Source organism: Leopardus geoffroyi, chromosome A1 (genome assembly GCF_018350155.1).
Source record: "Leopardus geoffroyi isolate Oge1 chromosome A1, O.geoffroyi_Oge1_pat1.0, whole genome shotgun sequence".
NCBI classification, from domain to species: Eukaryota; Metazoa; Chordata; class Mammalia; order Carnivora; family Felidae; genus Leopardus; species Leopardus geoffroyi.
In genome coordinates this window covers 228,393,859-228,414,417 of record NC_059326.1, presented here as the reverse complement: position 1 = coordinate 228,414,417, position 20,559 = coordinate 228,393,859, and the positions used below count along the sequence as shown (strand labels likewise).

At 39.5% G+C, this 20,559-nt stretch overlaps 1 protein-coding gene across 1 annotated transcript in view; it reads right to left on the bottom strand.

Annotated features, from left to right (window-relative positions):
* Positions 1-20,559, bottom strand: part of DNAH5 (dynein axonemal heavy chain 5) — a 286,976-nt gene that overhangs the window by 92,236 nt on the left and 174,181 nt on the right. The window contains 7 exon segments of the mRNA XM_045441848.1: positions 981-1,153; positions 3,793-3,991; positions 6,277-6,500; positions 8,106-8,319; positions 8,497-8,619; positions 18,291-18,425; positions 19,142-19,284. Of these exon segments, the coding sequence (XP_045297804.1) occupies positions 981-1,153; positions 3,793-3,991; positions 6,277-6,500; positions 8,106-8,319; positions 8,497-8,619; positions 18,291-18,425; positions 19,142-19,284 (1,211 nt within the window).

Here is a 20,559-nt window from a genome sequence, read left to right as displayed (position 1 = left end):
GCCTGCTTAAGATTCTCAAGCCCTCTCCCTCTGCCCTTCCCCCACTCGCACACTTGCCCACACTCTAAATAAATAAATAAATAAATACAATAAAATGGGATTATCTACCACCACAAATAAATTAGATCACATAAGTTATCAAGTAAATAATATATTTTGTTTCCAGTCTTTGAAAATCAACTATCTTAGGAAGAGATACTGAATGAGCCCTATGACAAAGCAGAAAGGAAAATGTACTTTCCTGGTAAATTTCATTCTAGCAAAATTTTCACCCAGCTCAAAGTCAATTGTTCATGCAGTATTTTCTTATTATCATTTCTAACTGTGGTAAAATACATGTGACCTAAAACTTCCCATCTTGACCCTCAGGCATATCGGTCAATGGCATTGTGGTGCAACCACCACGAAAACTCTCCATCCTGCCAAAGTGAAACTCTGTACCACTAAACACTCCCCACTCTCCCTATCCCTACACCCCTGGCAATCACCATTCTACTTTCTTGTCTCTATGAACTCGACTATCCTAGGTACCTCAGACAACTGGAATCATCCAGTGTTTGCCCTTCTGTGACCAGCTTATGTCACTAAGCATAATGTCTTCAAAGCTTACGCACTACTTTTCACAGCTCTCCTTTGCATAATACAAAAAATAAGCAGACTTTCTGCCTGTGCTTTGAACTCAGATGTCAACCACATTCATCCTACGTAGTGAAAACACTGAGCTGGAAGCTGTGTAGCAACACTGAATAAGGTTATATCACACGTTGGAAGTTTACATGCTCTGATTTTCAGGCTGATTTTCCGCCTATAGGTGTCACACGTTGCGGTTTTGAAATTAAACTGGACTCCAACATTGAGTTGATTTTTTACACTGAATATTCTCTTAGGAGATGAAAACAAAAGAGGGGTAAAAATTCTGGTTTGAAGCCCCAGAAACCGTCCGTCACTTTGGGGAGGTGTTACTGGGCGTGGCCACTGACCTTGACTAAGTGAACCATGGCATCGTCGAAGAACACCAAGTCCATGCCGGTGCCACGGATGCTCTCGTTATACAGCTGCAGGAACATAGTCAAACGCTTCTTTAGGTGATCAAAAGATTCAATTGGCTCATAAATTTTGGGCATTTCGGCATCAGCCTCGTCAGATGTTTCACCTAGGAAGTTGGGGGAACAATTCAGTTGTTTCCTCAAATTGCCAGACTTTACTACTTCCTTCAACATAAATTAATACACTCATAACTCTACAATTTAACACTGAAAGATACTGATTTTCACCCAAATGCCATAGTATATGTATTTTTAGAAAAGAAAAAAAGCAAACAATAGTAAAAACATTGGAATTTTTGTGGTCATATGCAATCTTAGTTCCTTTCTGCCTAGAAAAGGCCAATTTCAAATAATGTAATATATATTGAATTTAATTTGAATCCATAATTGAATATTGGCATTTCAATGAACCTTCCGGGAATATTCGCTTCATGGACAAAATGAAGGTCAGAAAAACAGGGATTTAGTGTAAAAAATCAGCAAGAGAGATGAAGACTTAAAAGAATTTTTTAATAAGATGAAAAGAAAAAGGTCATTGCATTTGCTGAGGAAATTCTTATGATTCAGGAGTTTCAGGTTAGCAGCAAAGATACAGTGAATTTTAGGGAACGGAGGTAGAGGGCTGAGAGAAAACAGAATAATGATTTCCTAAATAAACATATTGAATTGTGTCACTGGGAAAAGATTATTGAAATCAATATGCTTTTTTAAAAATTAGAAACACATACCAGCTTAACACTTTTCCATCTTTGACTATAAGGCATAATGCCAAAGGAAAGCTAAATGAGGCCTCTGGAAGTTTACTATTGGTTCACATTAGTAACAGGAAAAAGAGTGACACCTGAGTTGAATATGCCAGTAACAACTTAGACATTCACTGGGTACTAGAAGAGTGAGTGGATCTTCCAAATCTAATAGTACATAATTATTGTCAATTGACCTTGTCCTAATATAACAGTATATTAACCTTTACATAACAAAGCGAGAAAATTGATTTAACATAGCCATGAAGATTGGCTTCTTTGCAAAGCCCTCACTAATTAAATTTCAATAGTCACTTCACCTTTTTTTTTTTTTTATAAATGTTCAACTCAAGCTTTGAGAAACAAAGCGCTTTGAATCAACAAAGGTCATGTGTTTGCCTCCCACACACCCACCCAGCAAAAGTGCCCCAGTTGTGCTTTGCTGCTTGGAAACCGTAATCTAATTATTTAGCCTTCTGAATTAGAGGAAATAAAAGACATAAATTTTTATTATTTACCCTTCTGAATTAGAGCAAATGAGATACATAAATTCTAATTTTAAATGCTCTTACACCTACAGGATTTTTGTACGTAGGTGACCTGATTTCAAGTAAAATGTGTCAGCTTCTTTCTGTGGAAGGATCCTTCCAACTGCATAGCTAGCAGTAAACTGCCTTTTGCAATTGTCACTCGGGAACTTCTGATAGATCACACACATCCTTTTCAAATCTGGAAAGGGGCTGCCTGGTCACTTTCAACCGTTTAGAAGATACAAATAGCATGTGTTTAAATATGGAAATTAACTTAAAATTCACTTCCAGTATTTTAAAAAAAAAAGGTAATTAAATGAAAGAGAAATAGTCTACTTACACTCAGTTATTTCTGAAGGAAAAAAGTAATTGGAGCACTACCTCTTTGCATAAGAAGACAAGCAACATATCTCTCAATTTTGCATAGAACCATAACCACGAAAGCTTATGGCCACATCACCCACCTCTTTCCCATTAGATTCAATGGCTTTCTCAGGTATTTGAGGCTTTTCTAATTTCAACACTCGGGATGACCCAAATAACAATTACAGGAAAACCACGGACTGCGAGTACCCTGTTCTGTGAGTGTTCCGCGAGATGAGCAAACATTTCTAATGAATTTTATCTTGATAAACAAGCGATGTCTTGCAATATGAGCAGTATGTGTCGCCGAATATCACATGATCTCAACCGAGCCAATGGTTCTTGAAATTCTCTTTGACATACGAGTGCTTTGGATTACAAGCACGTTTCCGGAACTAATTATGTTCGTAAACCAAGGTTTTTGCTACCTTCCATTCGGCAGACTGCCAAGCCACTCTGCAGATAATATGTCATTTATTTCCCGCAGTGCCCCATGATGCATATATTACTATTTCCATTTTCCTAAGGGAGGAGAATGAGGTTCAAGTCCAGAGAGTCATCCAGCTAACGTGTGGTAGATCCCTTCCACAAACCTACCACTGTGTGACAGCTACAAATCCTGGGCACTTTCTTCTACTCTATCCTGCCTCCTAAATCTACTTTTTTTTTTTTTTTTTAATTTTTTTTTCAACGTTTATTTATTTTTTTGGGGACAGAGAGAGACAGAGCATGAACGGGGGAGGGGCAGAGAGAGAAGGAGACACAGAATCGGAAACAGGCTCCAGGTTCTGAGCCATCAGCCCAGAGCCTGACGCGGGGCTCGAACTCACGGACCGCGAGATCGTGACCTGGCTGAAGTCGGAGGCTTAACCGACTGCGCCACCCAGGCGCCCCTCCTAAATCTACTTTATATGCAGGATTGAGAGGTATAAAAAATAGTTAATCTTTGAGCTCCATCAGTATCCACGCATTCTGTATTTATTGAGAAACTACTATGTCCCAGGCTTGTTTCAGTAAACTTTCCTAGCCAGAAACTCAACATCCCTAACCTGAACCTTCTGTCTTCAAGTATCCCTTTGGGGAATTTCAAATTCTGCTTCACTTCTTTACCTGTCACTTCAGGTGCATCCCTCAGGAAATCCACAAAATAAGCATCAGATCCACAGTCCACCAAGGGTTTTTTCTCTTCACCAAACTCCTCCTCCACCAAACGTACTAAAGCCTTATCAAACCAGGTCACATCACCGGAAACCGTGAAACGATCAGCTACAACACGTTTACACTCATGCTTCCACAGCCTTAACAGATCCTGTTGAAAACAGAATTAAAATGTGTTATTCGTTCCTATTTGCCATAGTTGGGAATCAAATTGACAAAATTATAGAGCACCATCCTTCCTGATCTAAGATGCTACATTTTAAAAACTGAAGGTTAGGGGCACCTGGGTGGCTCAGTTGGTTAAGCCTCCAACTTCGGCTCAAGTCATGATCTCGAGGTCCATGAGTTCGAGCCCCACGTGGGACTTGATAGCTCAGAGCCTGGAGCCTGTTTTGGATTCTGTGTCTCCCTCTCTCTCTGCCCCTCCCCCGCTCAGGCTCTCTCTCTCTTTCTCACTCTCGCTCTCACTCTCACTCTCGCTCTCTCTCTCAGAAATAAATAAACATTAAAAATATTTTTTAAAAAATTAAAACTTAAGGTTAAAACATACTTCATTTCAGGGTGCCTGGTTGGCACAGTCGGTTAAACATCCAACTTCGACTCAGGTCATGATCTCGATCTTGTGGCTGGTGAGTTTGAGCCCCACATCAGGCTCTTTGCTGTCAGAGTACAGCCCTCTTTGGATCCTCTGTCCCCCTCTCTTTCTGCACCTCCCCAACCCGCACACACACTCTCACTCTCTTTCTCTTTCTCTCAAAAAATACACTTAAAAAAAAGTATTTTATTTCAAGTTGGTCTAATCAAGTATATCAAATACAGTAGTGTCTATTCATGTTCAGTCTTTACATTAAAATGAAAACAAACCTAGACAAATCACTAAAATGACTCTGATTAACCAACAAGGTAATATGCTACATAAAAGTCTTAAACCTGTGATAAATTAGTCTGTTTGGATAAGACACCTACATTCATGTGGCCAGAGTAGAAAATAAAATGTAGTATATAAACAATTTTCACATATATAACTGAGTATTAGAAGGGTATGTTTACTTAACACGATGTGAAGGAAATTTGCAGCAAAAGTCTGGATTATCTGAACAAAACAATCACCTAGTCTATGTAATCCAAGGTGTAAAGTTCATTGGAAGTTGAGGATATTAATTGCTCGATACACTTGTTTCTATAGCAAGTTCATCTGATATGAAAGACTGGTGGAAATTTCTGAGCTTGCTAACATTTTGCAGGTTAGGGGGTTTTTAAGCTATTATATTACTAATGATAAAATGCTATTGGTTATATTTGGTTACCAAAATTTAAAAGGAATTTAGTAAAATATATTCAATGATTCAGTTAATTAAGACAGAAGTTCACGACAACATCAATTGCTGGAAATATTTATGATGATTTCAAGTAAGCATCAAAATCTGGCTACTCAAAAAATAATACTGGGGAACTACATTCTGCATGGCCACTAATGTGTCAATGACTTTGAGGGGAAAAAAAAACAAGATAAAATGTTCCCTGCTGCTAAAATTATTTTCTGTTCTCTGTAACAAGGAAAGTGAGTTTTCCCCAAAACGTCTTTCTTTGGAGTCAGCCATGTGGTTATCTACTTTGTGAGCATCTGGGGCAAAGCTGGGTTTTTTTTTTTTATAGTCACTACTCAATATGCCTAGTGATGGTTTGTTTGATATCTCAATTGTTCCTGTGTATTGATGTGGACAAATCCCTAAAGCCAATTTGCTTAATTACCTTCTCCATTCCATAAAAAGCTAAAAGGGAAGCCAATATTACCTTAGCCTGAGCACACAGGCCATGCTTTGGAATTTTTCCATAATGTTTCTAGTTTGAAGAGAATTCTTTTAATGCTAGGAACTGTTATATTCAAGTGTGTGTACAAATGCTCATTTCTCAGCCAAATGGACTTTCTACTTTTCTGTCCCTTCTTAATTATACCAATATACATAATTGTTTTAGTTCATCTAGTTACACGGAAAGGAAAGATCGTGGATGATTAACAACAAAATGGTCTCTTCAATTTTGAGTGTTTATAAAGATAATTACTTTTTTAAAGCTAAGATGTCAAGTTTAAAATATGGAGACTATTACATAATAAAATCAATACTGATTCTTTCCATTATTTAGTATAAGAAAAATATAATGGGAAAATAAGATCAATTGTTTACTTTATTCCATTCATTAGAAAATAACTATGTATACTATTTCTTTAAATATAAATTTAATTGGAATTTTTCAAAAGAAACTTCCTGATGTACTTTTCCCTTATTTATGTTAGTTGAAAGGCATAAAAAAAAATGCATGCTAAAACATCCCAAAATATTTCATCATCCCACTAAACATTACATTATGAATAACAGTCTAGGGAATAGAATAAATAACGATGCCATTTATTTTCTCCTCTTATATTTCACTTACATCTGGTTCCTTGATAACCTCTGAGGTGGTGTTCAGCATTCCCTGCCAGATCCTAGAAAGATCTCGAAGGTTAAACACATAATGGAATTTTGCAGGGGTAGGGAGCATTTTCATCTTGGTCATCTGCCACAGTCGACGTGTCAGGGGGACCAATTTCTTTACTGAATCTCTCACGCCATCTGAGAAGCCCCTCTGACTGCAGTAGTGGCCTACCCCAATCACACCTGAAAGGGGAAAAGTCATAACATTCTGAGTGATGGTTCAAGTCAGTGAAATTAAAATGGAAAACATTATACTATAGAGTTTGCACAATGATTATACACAGTATAATCGATGACCACATATCAAAGAAATTTACATTCGTGTTCTCTTATTTTTTTAATCTAAAAAATAGATATAGGCTCAAGGAAGTTAGCATCCAAATACTGAAAAGTTGGTTAAGAAACACTACTGAAAACTCTAGCTAAATGAATTCAATATTATTAAGTGGGTGACGTTAAATATATAAAGGTGCTTTCGAAAGACATAAGGAAAAGGGAGGTGCCGGGAACCCTTAAGATTTCTCCATTCCACTGTTGCCTTTCCAAGCATTACAAAATATTTTAATTTACTTTGTGAGTAAAACTTTCTAGGCAAAAAAAGAATAATTAAAATTGATTAGAGTCTTTTTTTTTTTTTCTGGTCCATTGTAATTTTCCCAGGTTTAGACAATTCACATATCACTTGGTTTCCAAACTTTTGCCCACTATCATGATTGAAGGCAGATATGGCCAAACCCCACTAGTCCAGGATGCTGAGATGACATTCTAGTCTGCCAGGAATTAATTAGGGTATCCTAATGCATTTTCTCTCAGTAGTAGTTTCAGAAATGTTAAGTTAACACCTAACACAATGCGTACATAACTTTACACTCTTTTTCTGCAAAGAGAAACTACAAAATCAACTATAAACTCTTTTCATTATTCAGTTTGACAATCATAGTTATCTCCTGGGCTAGTGCCGATATAGATATAGATATGTAGATATATAGTGTTTATCTATGTAGATATATAGTGTTTATCTCCTGGGCTAGATATTATTTCTGAAATACTACATATTTAATCAATCAGTAACTTATTACAATCCTGTAAATTACTCTGATGATCAGACTCTGGCTAATCTCTGCTATGGGCAAAATTATTGCTTTGGCCAAAATCATTATGTGGCTTGGTTAAAGTCTCAGCCACATAAACTTTTGCCATGATAGTCTATCAATCGGACCTAAAATAGGTATATCCATGAGGAAACAATCTCATCATCTTCACGTTCATTTAATGTTTAGCCTCCTTGGTTAAGAAGCTGGCAACAGTCACTTTAAGAAAAACAAAGGGGGGCGCCTGGGTGGCGCAGTCGGTTAAGCGTCCGACTTCAGCCAGGTCACGATCTCGCGGTCCGTGAGTTCGAGCCCCGCGTCAGGCTCTGGGCTGATGGCTCAGAGCCTGGAGCCTGTTTCCGATTCTGTGTCTCCCTCTCTCTCTGCCCCTCCCCCGTTCATGCTCTGTCTCTCTCTGTCCCAAAAAAATAAATAAAAGTTGAAAAAAAAAATTAAAAAAAAAAAAAAAAGAAAAACAAAGGTAGAAAGGATCTACCTAGGCACCCAATTCACTACATATATATAAAAATTCCTTATATAAACAAAATCCTGATATAAACACTACTTGAGAGTACATGGTAAAAAGGACTGAAGAGCCACCCAATGCCCCTTCTGTGTTGACCTCTGGGTAGATACCTTCTCATTGGAATGCAAGTAGGTATTACTCCCTCCCCATGCCCCACTGACACCATTTTACCAAAGATCTTGTCCATGGAAGCATCAGAAGGCAACGTGCAGTTGAATATAGAGAACTGTCTTTTGAGTCTTTGGGGAATATCATTGCGTCCACCCCCAGGATGGATCATGGCTGCCAAAAATTGGATGTCCACAATGCTGGTGAACTCCCCAGGCTTCTCCAGGTTATAAAACCCATTCTGTTCCATCAGCTGTCGTACTATCTCATTAGTAACCTAAGAAAGACAACGTTCAGAACTTAAAGGTCACTCCTTCACATCCCAGAAGCTAATGCCTTGATGTTGCCAAATAATGGAATTTCTTGGAATTCAGTAACAGCATATTGAAAAAGTAGAAAAATATTTACTCATCAATGTCGAGTTGACATAAAGTGTGCAATGGAATCAATATACCTGATCGCCCCACTCATTGATTACTGGCATATTCACATCATCAATAAAAACAGTCATCTTCTTTCCCGCAGGAGGGCCATACGTTGTACCCATGCGTTTATCCACATAGCTCTCTATTGTCCTCTGCAAAACAAGAAAGCCAACAGAAAGATTTGTGAAAATATACCCTAAGACACGGTGAATGATTTTTAAAATCTAGGAACATTTGAATTGACAGGAATTACTCACAAACACCCCTCAAAACTCTCCTTAATTCTGGAAACCAGGGCATGAAGTGCCTAAAGTGTCTTGCATAATGTTCACCTTCGAAAATCTGCTTTAATTTTGGAGTACGTGAAGTTCTAATTACTGTAAATTTTGAGTGGGATGAGACTCCTTAGTCTATTCCTAAAGATTTTGTCTCGTTGTTCTTATACGGATGACACTGCATTCCCCAGCCCCATTATTCGAAGAATTTAGCCCTTCTAAAAGTTTCCCTGTAAATCAGGGACAAAATTAAACATGGCAACCGTCCAAGAAGCTTGCTAGGTCGGTGCTCTGAGCCACACAGCCCGTCCCAACGTGAAGACTGCTCTGTCTCCATTGAGAAGGCCACCCACGGGCTTCTGTAGTGGACACAATCCAGATCCAACGCTTTGGGACAGCTGTAAGTACAGTGAATCACCTCTCACCCCCTGATACAAAATAGCAAACCACGCCCCGCTGGGTCTCTCTCATTTCTCCATTCTGAGTTTAGGTGGTAAAGAAGACTAACTATACTGGGCTCTATTTAAAAAACAAACAAACAAACAAACAAAAACAAAAAAATTTTAAAAACCACACTTTTCCTAGCAATATGAAAAAAGGAGTATTGGGAGAAGTAAGGGAAACCTGGGGAGGGACCCAGACTATCGATCATTTCAAGGGTAGTACCGTGTGGTTTGGAAATCAACCAGTCATTCAAAATGTATGCCCTGAGTAACCAGAGCTAGCACACAAATAAAACGGAAAAGGCTTCATGGTCCTCATGCTCTAGAAGCTCAGTCTTAAAGACCTCGTTCCATACCTACCACTGTAGCAATTTACTGATCCAAGATTTTAAGTTGTGTTAAAGATAATGTAGGGGCACCCGGGTGGCTCAGTCGGTTAAGCATCTGACTCTTGATTTCAGCTCAGGTCACGATCTCCTGGCTCGTGAGATCAAGCCCTGCGATGGGCTCTGGGCTGACAGTGTGGAGCCTGCTTGGAACTCTCTCTCCCTCTCTCTCTGCCCCACCCCAGATGGTGTGCATGCTCTCTCACTCTCTTTCTCTCTCTCAAAATAAATGAATAAACATTTAAAAAAGACAGTGTATAAATGTAGGAGAAAGTGGAGATACATTGACCTAAAATGCATCCTCCTCCTATCCAAAAAAGCTTACTTATTTCATGATGAAGAGCAAACTAGTCAAAAATGACTTCAATAATCGAAGACACAACCACAAAATAAGGCCAACATAGAAGCAAAAAGTCATATATTTGTCCTCGGAAATCTTTGCAGTTTGGTCATTTCAAATTATAATTTCCCATCACCATTTTAATGAATAAGGGCAAGAGATACGACATTTTTTCGCCATTTCCAAATATAAAGATATATAAATATATCACAACTCATTCAATTACAAAGTAAATCTCTCACGACAACAGTACAATGGCAAAAAGAATTTCCTATTTCCCCGAAATAAAAGCAAGCTGTTTAAAGTAATGAACTGGCTAAATTTAGCTCTGCTTTTCAATGAATTTAAATGTGTAAGGCGATTCATAATCTCCTGACACCTTCCTATGGCAAGCTAGAGCCTTCCAGATATTCCCTTGTCTATTAATGAGACCTCATAAACACATGAAGATTTTATGTCTTGGGGCGCCTGAGTGGCTCTCAGTTAAGTGTAGGACTCAGGTCATGATCTCGCGGTTTGTGAGTTTGAGCCCCACATCGGGCTCTGTGCTGACAGCTCGGAGCCAGGAGCCTGCTTCAGATTCTGTGTCTCCCTCTCTCTCTGCCCCTCCCCCACTCAAGCTCGTTCGCTCTCTCTCTCTTTCTCTCTCTCTCAAAAATAAACATTAAAGGGGCGCCTGGGTGGCGCAGTCGGTTAAGCGTCCAACTTCAGCCAGGTCACGATCTCGCGGTCCGTGAGTTCGAGCCCCGCGTCGGGCTCTGGGCTGATGGCTCAGAGCCTGGAGCCTGTTTCCGATTCTGTGTCTCCCTCTCTCTCTGCCCCTCCCCCGTTCATGCTCTGTCTCTCTCTGTCCCAAAAATAAATAAAAACGTTGAAAAAAAATTTTTATAAAAAAAAATAAACATTAAAAAAAAAAGATTTTATGTCTTGGGTGCCATCTAAGAGGTAAAAGGCCACAGGTGGGATAGGTGAAGAGATATGGAGTAATAGTCCCACACCTGCACTTTCTTCCCCTTCACGGTGACCCTATTTTTTTTTCAAAATAACAGGAAATCGTTAGTAAGCTATATATGTCATAAAAAGGCTAAGCTGACAAAAAAAAAAAACCAAAAAACAACAGGGAGTAAAATGAAGCAGCTTCTGACCCTGGAGTTGAGACCTTTCTGTTTTTAGAACTGCTACCCATTAAATCATTACCTAATGTATCTGGAGTTTGAGGAGACCTCCTAGAGTTCGGAAGCACAAGAACTGTAGGTTCTACTCCATCACATAACTATTTGGAAATGTTTGGGAAAACCACATATGTGGACTAGTATCTCCAGCTGGACTTCCGCACTTGGATGATCCATACTTGGCATCACAAAGTCAACATATCCAACATAAATGCCTCTTACCCCAAAGTCTACACCCCCTGCTGGGCACCCATTTCAGGGATCTACACCAATGACCCGACTGTCCCGTCCAAACATTTCCCCATCCAACATCAATACATTCTCTCTCTTCTAATTTCCATACTCCTATTTGATGTATCTCCTCCTCCCTGAACAATGATATTCCCAAGGTCAGTTATTTGTCTTTCTCAGGGGGATTCATGTCACAAACTCTTAAACTGCCCCCATTCTGCCTCCTCCAGCCAGTTCTGATAACTTCTTAATAAGTCATATATACTATGTTGTGTGATTTACAATTTTATCCAGAATTGTCTGTCTCCCCCAAAAAATCAGTCTAAAGAACTACAGATAATCTTTGTTGTGTTTCGCCACCCACACACTCTCTGATTTCCTTCACCTGGGTTCCCACTTCAACCACTGTTTTGGTGAGATGGACCCTGGTGTAGTTAACAAAAATTGGTATATTAGTTTATCTGAGTACTGTGTCTCCCACTGGAATGTAAAGAGGAAAGACATTTTGTTTATCTTGTTCATCACTACAACCTCAGGGGCCAGAAAGTGTCCTTATTTGTAAGTATTTGATATACAGATAAATGAGGAAAAGAAACCTGGGAGTCATCCGTAACTTTCTTCTCTCTCTTCTACCCCTCTCTTCTTTTTTTTTTTTTAATTTTTTTAATGTTTATTCATTTTTTGATAGAGAGAGACAGAGAGTGAGTGGGGGAGGGGCAGAGAGAGAGGGAGCCACAGAATCCAAAGCAGGCTCCAGGCTCTGAGCTGTCAGCACAGAGCCCGAGGCAGGGCTCAAACTCACGGACCGTGAGATCATGACCTGGGCCAAAGTCGGATGCCCAACCGACTAAGCCACCCAGGTGCCCCTACCCCTCTCTTCTAACAACACCTACTTAGACAACAACAGGTATGCTTCCATTCTAACTTTTGCTACCTGGTCCAGCCCTCATCTCCCAGTTCTCTCTGAAAACACCCATATCTCTTCATCTTGTCCTCCCCTCTGCAGACAGCATGAGCCTTCTAAAGGGGCAGTGTCACCCTGTAAAATACTCCACCGGTTCTCCAAGAGTGATTTACAAGGATTGCCATGATGTTCCCACGTACATCTCCAGTCTCACCTCTAAAGACCCCTTAGTCTCTTTGTTCTGGGCCCTCACCATCGTAATTCATTCGTATTCAGTTAACAATAAAACACATACCACACAGTGATGCTCAGCTCACAGGCTAGTGTTCGTTAAGGGGTCCTTATTTACGTACTCCTAGAGTAGGCATTTCTGAGCCAAAAAATCTCTCAGCGTTAGCATCAGCTAAACACAATTTGTCAAAAATTGATTTAGATGAATGATCTTCCATAAATGTCACTTCTCTCAACACAGCTATTGATATAAAAAAAAAATGAGATCTCTAGCAAGAACTTGGACTAAGGGCAGTTTATGCTGTTGTCTGAGAACAAACAAAAACTTTACTCTGAAATCAGAGGGTGGTAGTGAGCATGATATCATCTTAAGCACTCTATGGAATCTTAGAAAGATTCTGTTCTTGTTGTCTGCCTATCTCACTCATGGCATGCGAGGGCTAGCCCAAGTTGCGACAACAGCATTTTAAGAAATAAAAACCAGAAGGCTAGAAATCCAGACAGACGTGGGAATGCAGGTGAAGAAAGCTGCCCGTGTCCTTGCTAAGCTAGGAGCCCTACAACAGGGGTAATTCAATTTTTTGAATTAATTTCTTAATAGTTCAGCCTCTATAATTCCTAAAATATATAATATAAATATGACATAAGTATGGAATTTCCTTAAATAAAGTCAGCTTTTTCATTACATTGATTTCTGTAATCTTCTGAAGAAACTACTTCCTTCCTCCTCTGGTCTCCACAACACTTTTAGATTACACCATAAGTAGCACTTATCACATCAGTTATACTTGATTGTATACATGTCTATTTCCCCAACCAGATAGAGGGTGGAACACTGCATTGGAAGAGATATTGGCAGGGTAATGTACAGTTGAGAAGGTTGTGCACTGCCCAATTCTTGGGTTTACCATTCACACAATTGTCTCTATAATAGGACATAGCACAAATCTGCATAACCTGCATAGTCACAAGTGGAAGTGTATATAAAGATATTTAAATTACAGATACATGTGTATGTGTGTATATACACAACACAGTATTATCCATAAATGATATATGTCAAAGTACAGGGTGAGCTTAATGCATTATAAAGATGAAAGATATTTTATTATCACTTACAGGTAACTCTATATATCAGCATTTAAGTCATTTTCATATATATTACATCCAATTGAATTGAAATATAAAATATGCTTGGGGCGCCTGAGTGGCTCAGTCGGTTGAGCATCTGACTTCAGCTCAAGTCATGATCTCACGGCTTGTGAGTTCAAGCCCTGTGTTGGGCTCTGTGCTGACATCTCAGAGCCTGGAGTCTGCTTCAGATTCTCTGTCTCCCTCTCTCTTTCTGCCCCTCCCCCACTCATGCTCTGTCTCTCTCTTTCTCTCTCTCTCAAAAATAAATAAACATTAAAAAAATTTTAAATATGCTTAATTTTAGGCCTACATATCTGCTGTTTAGCTAAAAGATAAAAATGGAGAGCTTATGTTCTTATTAAGACATCTATTGAGGGGCACCTGGGTGGCTCAGTTGGTTAAGCATCTGACTTCGGCTCAGGTCATGATCTCACAGTTTGTGAGTTCGAGTCCCATGTTGGGTTCCGTGCTCATAGCTCAGAGCCTGGATCCTGCTTCAGATTCTTTGTCCCCTTCTCTCTCTGCCTCTCCCCTGCTTGTGCTCTCTCTCTCAAAAATAAATAAACATTAAAAAAAATTGTTTAAAGACATCTAATGCTTGAATAAGATCTTCCCCTTTTACTATAAATCACCAAAAGCAAATGAAAAATCTTACATTAGTAAAGTGTAAAATGCTCAATAGCATATTATAAAGAAAAGTAAAATATCTTAAAAAATGTGAAAATACAATAACAATGTAAGTAGAAGCTAAAAATAAAACAAGATCACTAAGTGACAAATCAGTCATTTGAATATTAATGTGGATAAAGAAAAGCCAATTGGAAGGAGGCATACGGGTGAACTGGAAAAGCACAGAACATATGGGGACCTCACCAGTTTCTGCTACCGGCTAACTGTGTGAACACAGACAAGTACCTCAGTCGCCCTCGAACTGAGTACATTCATAGTAACAGTAAAACCTGACATTTTTAGAGACCTTCACCGTGGAAAAATACTTTCACATATTATCTCTTATGATTCTACTCCAGAAACTCGTCTTAAAACTAGGCTCTGAAGAATCAGAAGGATTTTCTGCAACCATAGGGGCCTCTGCAGGAAGCAAGGATGAAGTCGGGAAGGGTTTCAGGAGACCAACTCCAATTCCACCAGAGCAAATCTATGGTCACCTGTTTCATAGCTTAGTCTTCTGCATCTGATTTCATTTGGAAAAGTGGTTCTGAGTCTTTTAAAAAAATGTGGAGTTTCTTTCTAGGCTCTATGAGTCTCATTTTTTAAAAAGAAAACCTAGTGCCATACAACTATTTAAAAGACAATTATATTCAAAACATTTTAAGATGATTTTTAGAAAAGATCAACTTTTTCAGAAATTCTCTAAAGAAACTTTCTTCTTAACCTCCTGTGTTGTTTAACTTTTTAAAGATATGTGTAGATTACCTCTAAAACAGAAAGAAAACACTTAAAATAATATTTGTTGGGGAAAAAATTGAGATCTCTCTCTTAAAAGACTAACTGAATTGCCTCCGCCAAAAAGATCACAGCATCGTACAATTTTTGCCCAAACTACACACTTTTGATAGTTACAGGGATGCCATTACTTATTAAGCCAAGCCAATGGAAGTAAACTAGACTGTTCTAGATGAAGACGGACATATAGTCAAATACTGACAAAAGCTGTGCATGTGACACCTTGGGGAAAATAAAAGAAACCATAAATGAAGACAACCTGTCAGGCAACAGACGTGTGGCCTCGATTGGACCGTGTGCTATCGTGGTAACACAGGAGGGACGCACAGTATCTATTTTCTCGTCTACAATTTCAGTTGCATTTGGACCCAGGTAAGCAGAAGATACCGAGAAAGATGCTCATCTCCCTCAAAACTCACTTTAGCATGAACGGTGGAAAATTACAGTGAGAAAGTTAATTATAGCAGGCTAGGTAATTGAAACTTTCTAAAATTAATGAGTCTAGCTTAGTAGAAAGCTTGGATACTCAGCAGTCAACAGGCACTGAGCAGACTAAATGATCCTATGATGCTTCTGAGCAGGAAAAGAAACAGTGAACTATCGATGACAGCTTGACACCGGGGTCGGAGGGAATTGGGCTAACGTAGCTGGGAATCAGCTAATGGGACCCTAAAGAATACACATATTTGTGTTCTAAAAGCCTGCCTATTATTGTCCTAATTATTACATTCCAATGTGGTGCAACTTCTAGAAATCTATTATATCGTTTATGAATTTTGATATCAACAAACAGGCTGCTTTCTAGATAACATATGCCTTTTTTCCAGGGAATTAATAAATGTCTCATGTTAAAGACACGTAGCCTACAGATCTTTATCACTCTGAAGGAGTAAATAACACCAAGAGTTACTAATAAAAATACAGTGACAGGGTCTTGTTACATACTAAATGATTTGGCTAGCCTTTGTCCCTGGTTCTTAGGAGGGAGCCTTTAAACACCTGCAATTCCCCGAGTAATAAGAATTTGTTGTTCATGGTGGGTCCCCTCAGTCTACTCTTGCCCGAAAGGCCAACTGTGTGATTTGAGGGTTGGTGATTTGGACCACGTGACATCAGTGGCTATTTTGGGAGGGGAGGGGGCTTGGAGACTGAGTTCAATCACAGGGCCAATGATTCCATCAGTCACGCCTACGTCATGAAGCCCGACAGAGCTCTGGACAGTGTCGTTCAGATGAGCTTGCCAGTTGGGGATGCACTTGGATGTGTCTGGAAGACAACACATGCTGAGGACACAAGAAGGTTTCGGCCGGGACCCTCCCAACCATCGCGTCAACGCATCTCTTCTTGTGGCTGATCCTGATTCATATCTTTTATAATAAAACTGTAATCATTAGCACAGCACTTTCCTAAATTCTGAGAGTCATTCTGGTGAATTCCAGAGAGAGAGTCATAGGAACCGCTGAACTTTGAGCCAGGTTTCGGAAATGATGGTGGCCTGGAAACTGAGGCAGGTGGCTGATACCTGAAGTGAGGGAAGGTCTGGGGGGGGGGGGGGGGGACTGAGCCCTTTGCCTGTAAAGCCTCAGTAACTCCAGGTAGTTACTGTCAGAATTACATTACAGCCCTAAAGATTTACTCCAGTCTCAAGAAATGTGAATTGATAATTACCCAACATAATAGGGGGAAAGAATCACACTTTCATTTAATGTTTTAAAACCTGCATCCGCAAAGAAGTTATAATTAAAACCTTTAAGGGGATGCTCTCCTAAAGCAAAACTAACAAAAGTTCTTCAAATGTGAGATAATACCAAGGGAATGTGCATAATGTCAGTAACAAAGGAATATGTATAACATTAGCATCTTGCCAGCCTACGGTAATTTAACGTGCTATTCCCCAAACACAAAAATATCACAGCTCAGTCTATGCAGTTTCAGGCTGACCTTCCACGCAGACATTCCTTCCCATCACGACACAGTAAATGGTATTCATCTGACAGAGGGCTAGCAGGTATTGGAAATTCCATCTCTAACAGGAGCAGAAAACAGTTGACAGTCTTATTTAGAAACTTAATCAATGGTCTTAGTTTATTGGCACTCTCCAGTCACCAATTACATGAAGGGATAAAAGGTCAGGATGTAGCCAGGCTGTCAACAATTTTCATTGCTCTTTGATATTTTAATTCCAACAACTACAGCACGACAAAGTTAATCAAGACCAAAGTTCTTCGGGTTGGAATTCTCCTAAAAATTCCCCTTCCATCTTCGAGTTATGAAATGTATCCTTTTTATTTATGTATTAATGTTCTAACAGATATGAGGGATGATTTGAAAACAACCCAAGCATGAGTTGACATAGGATTCTCTCCCCAGTTTCCACAGGGTCTTAAACAACTTAGGACCAGAGCAAAACCACCAGGCCACCACTGCGATCCCAGTCATTCTTGGCAGTGTTGTTCACAGAAGCAAAGCAAATTTGAGAGATTTTTTTTTCTATTACTCCTCAATAATACAGTAGGGTAAAATCTTGAATGTGCTAACTCTACGATTTATTCCTGCAATTGATAATGGGAGCCATGGTGTAATGTTAAGTAAGGATACAACAAAATAAATCAGCAATGTCGGGACTGGAGATCAGACAAGGGATGAAAGCAAGACTGGAAGAGAATTAGACTTGCACCAGTCGGAGATCTTTCCACACTAATACCCCGGTGTGGACCCTGAGAATGTGAATTATGGAGAGGTGGGCAGGGAGAATGAAGAGAAAGAAGGAGATGTGAAAAGTATTTCCATAGCTACATTTTCAGACCTTGATTCAAGAGAGACCCATCAAAGACGACCGGTGTATCTAGCCTAGAGGCTAGAATAATAGTAACAACGACAGAAGAGCAGACACTAGGGAGAGGAAGCAGGTTTGGATGGAGGAATGAATGATATTCCTTTCAGTTTTGGGTTTTACATGTTCACAGGCTTTCTTTACATATTTTAAACAGTATGGAGGCATTTAACACCCTATATAAGCTTTTTATTTCTCCACAATTTAAGATTATACAGTATAACTCAACTAGGGGGAGATTCTATTGCAGGTAAATAATACAGATAATGGAAGGCATATGTAGGGGACTTATCACGGCTGGGAAAAAGTGCAGATGAAGTCAATGGGCACAGGCTTCCCAGGGAAGAGAGTGGAGCCTCCAAACTTTATCACAAACTTGGTCTCAACGAGCAATACCAAAGAGCCAGTACCTGAAACATCAGTGGGGTGGTTGCAGAAGAAAAATTCAGACTCTTGGTTATGTGACTTTCAGAATCGTATTTTGACATAAATCCTTTGATAATGACTGTTTTGGCTGTTCCTTGCTCCCCAATTAACAGCACGGCCTAAAAGAGAAGTTGAGAAAGAAACCCAAGGAATGCAATAAAATGATTATGGACTACATCGTGCTCCCCCTCTCCAAATTCGCACGTCGAAGCCCTAATACCCAGGGCCTCAGAATGTGACTGTATGTGCAGAGAGGGCCTTTAAAGAGATGATGAGGTTAAAATGAGGCCATTAAGGTGGGCCCTAGTTCAATCTAACCAGCCTCTGTAGAAGAGGAGGAAGTCTGGATACACAGGTAACAGGAGGGATGAGCACAGATAAAGACCACGGAGAAGGCAGCCAGCTGCGAGCCAAGGAGAGAGGCCCCCGGGGAAACTAAACCCGCCAGCACCTTAACCTTGGACTCCAAGCCTCCAGAACTAGGAGGAAAGAAAGGTCTGTCATTTAAGCCACCCAGCCTGTGGTGATTTATTTGGGCAGCCCTGGCAAACTAACACAATTATCAGAAGAGAAGAATGTCTCTTTAGACAAACAAGTCAAAATTCACTGTCTCTCAACTAACATGTGAGAACAAATTACTTGCTCATGAATTGGAACCAGGCAACTCTACGGCTGTCAGTGGAGAATAATAAAAGTAGTATATCCATTTGGGTCATATTTTCATTTCCTCTAGACAGCAACCTAAAAGCATTCTAAGATAAATGCAAGATGCCTTGTGTTCTCGAGGGACGTTTGAAAATGTGCTATTGTTAACAATTAAGTTAAAGAGCCGTACCTTGCCCTGTTTAGCGATGGTTTTGATTAGGAAGTCGGTCCTCACGTTGTCGACATTTGGTACCAGGATGGAACTGTATTCTGGAGTGACGTCAGGTGGATACACATATTCCTTGGTACACGTGTTCCAGTGAAGCCACTGACCTGAGATGCACACAGAACATTCACATATTCATACGCCTATTAATGATTTAATTCCTAACTGTCATGAGCAGATGTCCTGGACATCTCATAAAGCATCTTTCAAAATCTCCCCGTAAAATAAGAGGATTAGAATGGTAGCTCTACGTAGTATTTAAGTATGTGTTAGCCGAGTCAGAATTTCCCAAGGAACAATTCCAAAGTGGTAATATTAGGAAATATTAAGAAGTGTCTTGGAATTTTCTCTTTAAATATGTCAGTTTTCAATAATGTCTGAATAAAAATTAAGAATACAGTGATAAGGGACTGGGTGGCTCAGTCGGTTAAGCGTCAGACTCTAGGTTTCAGCTCAGGTCATGATCTCACAGTTCATGGGTTCGAGCCCTACATGGGGTTTGGTGCTGACAACACAGAGCCTGCCTGGGATTCTCGCTCTCTCCTCTCTCTCTGTCCCTCCCACGCTCACTCTCATTCTCTCTCTCAAAAATAAATAAACCTTCAAAAAGAACACAGTTGGGATGCCTAGGTGGCTCAGGTGGTTAAGCGTCCGACTTCGGCTCAGGTCCTGATCTCACAGTCCGTGAGTTCGAGCCCCGCGTTGGACTCTGGGCTGACAGCTCAGAGCCTGGAGCCCGCTTCAGATTCTGTCTCCCCTCTCTCTGCCCCTCCCCCACTCACGTTCAGTCTCTTTCTCTCTCTCAAAAATAAATAAACATTAAAAAAATTTTTAAATAAAAATAAAAAATAAAAAAGAATATAGTGATAGTAGTATGTACCTAAAACCACTTAAAATATCTAATCTCATAAGCTTTTCATTACGTACTTCCTTTAATTATAGAACCAAAAATAAAAGATACATAAATATTGTGTATATATATATATATATATATATATATATATATATATATACATGTTTTATATAGATGTACTTTATATATGCACATATAAATAAACTTAAGGTATATCCGGATAGATCTATAGACATAGATAAACACATATTTAGTAAAAATATACTTCACACTTTGTAATCTTTATGTAAATTTCTGATTATATTATACAAATGACTGAAATAGATCTGATTCGGAGATTTTTCTTTTCTAATTTTTTTTAAATTTTTTCTTAACATTTATTTTTGAGACAGAGAGAGACAGAGCATGAATGGGGGAGGGTCAGAGAGAGGGAGACACAGAATCCGAAATAGGCTGCAGGCTCTGAGCTGTCAGCAGGGAGCCCAACGCAGGGCTCGAACTCACAGACTGCGAGATCATGACCTGAGCC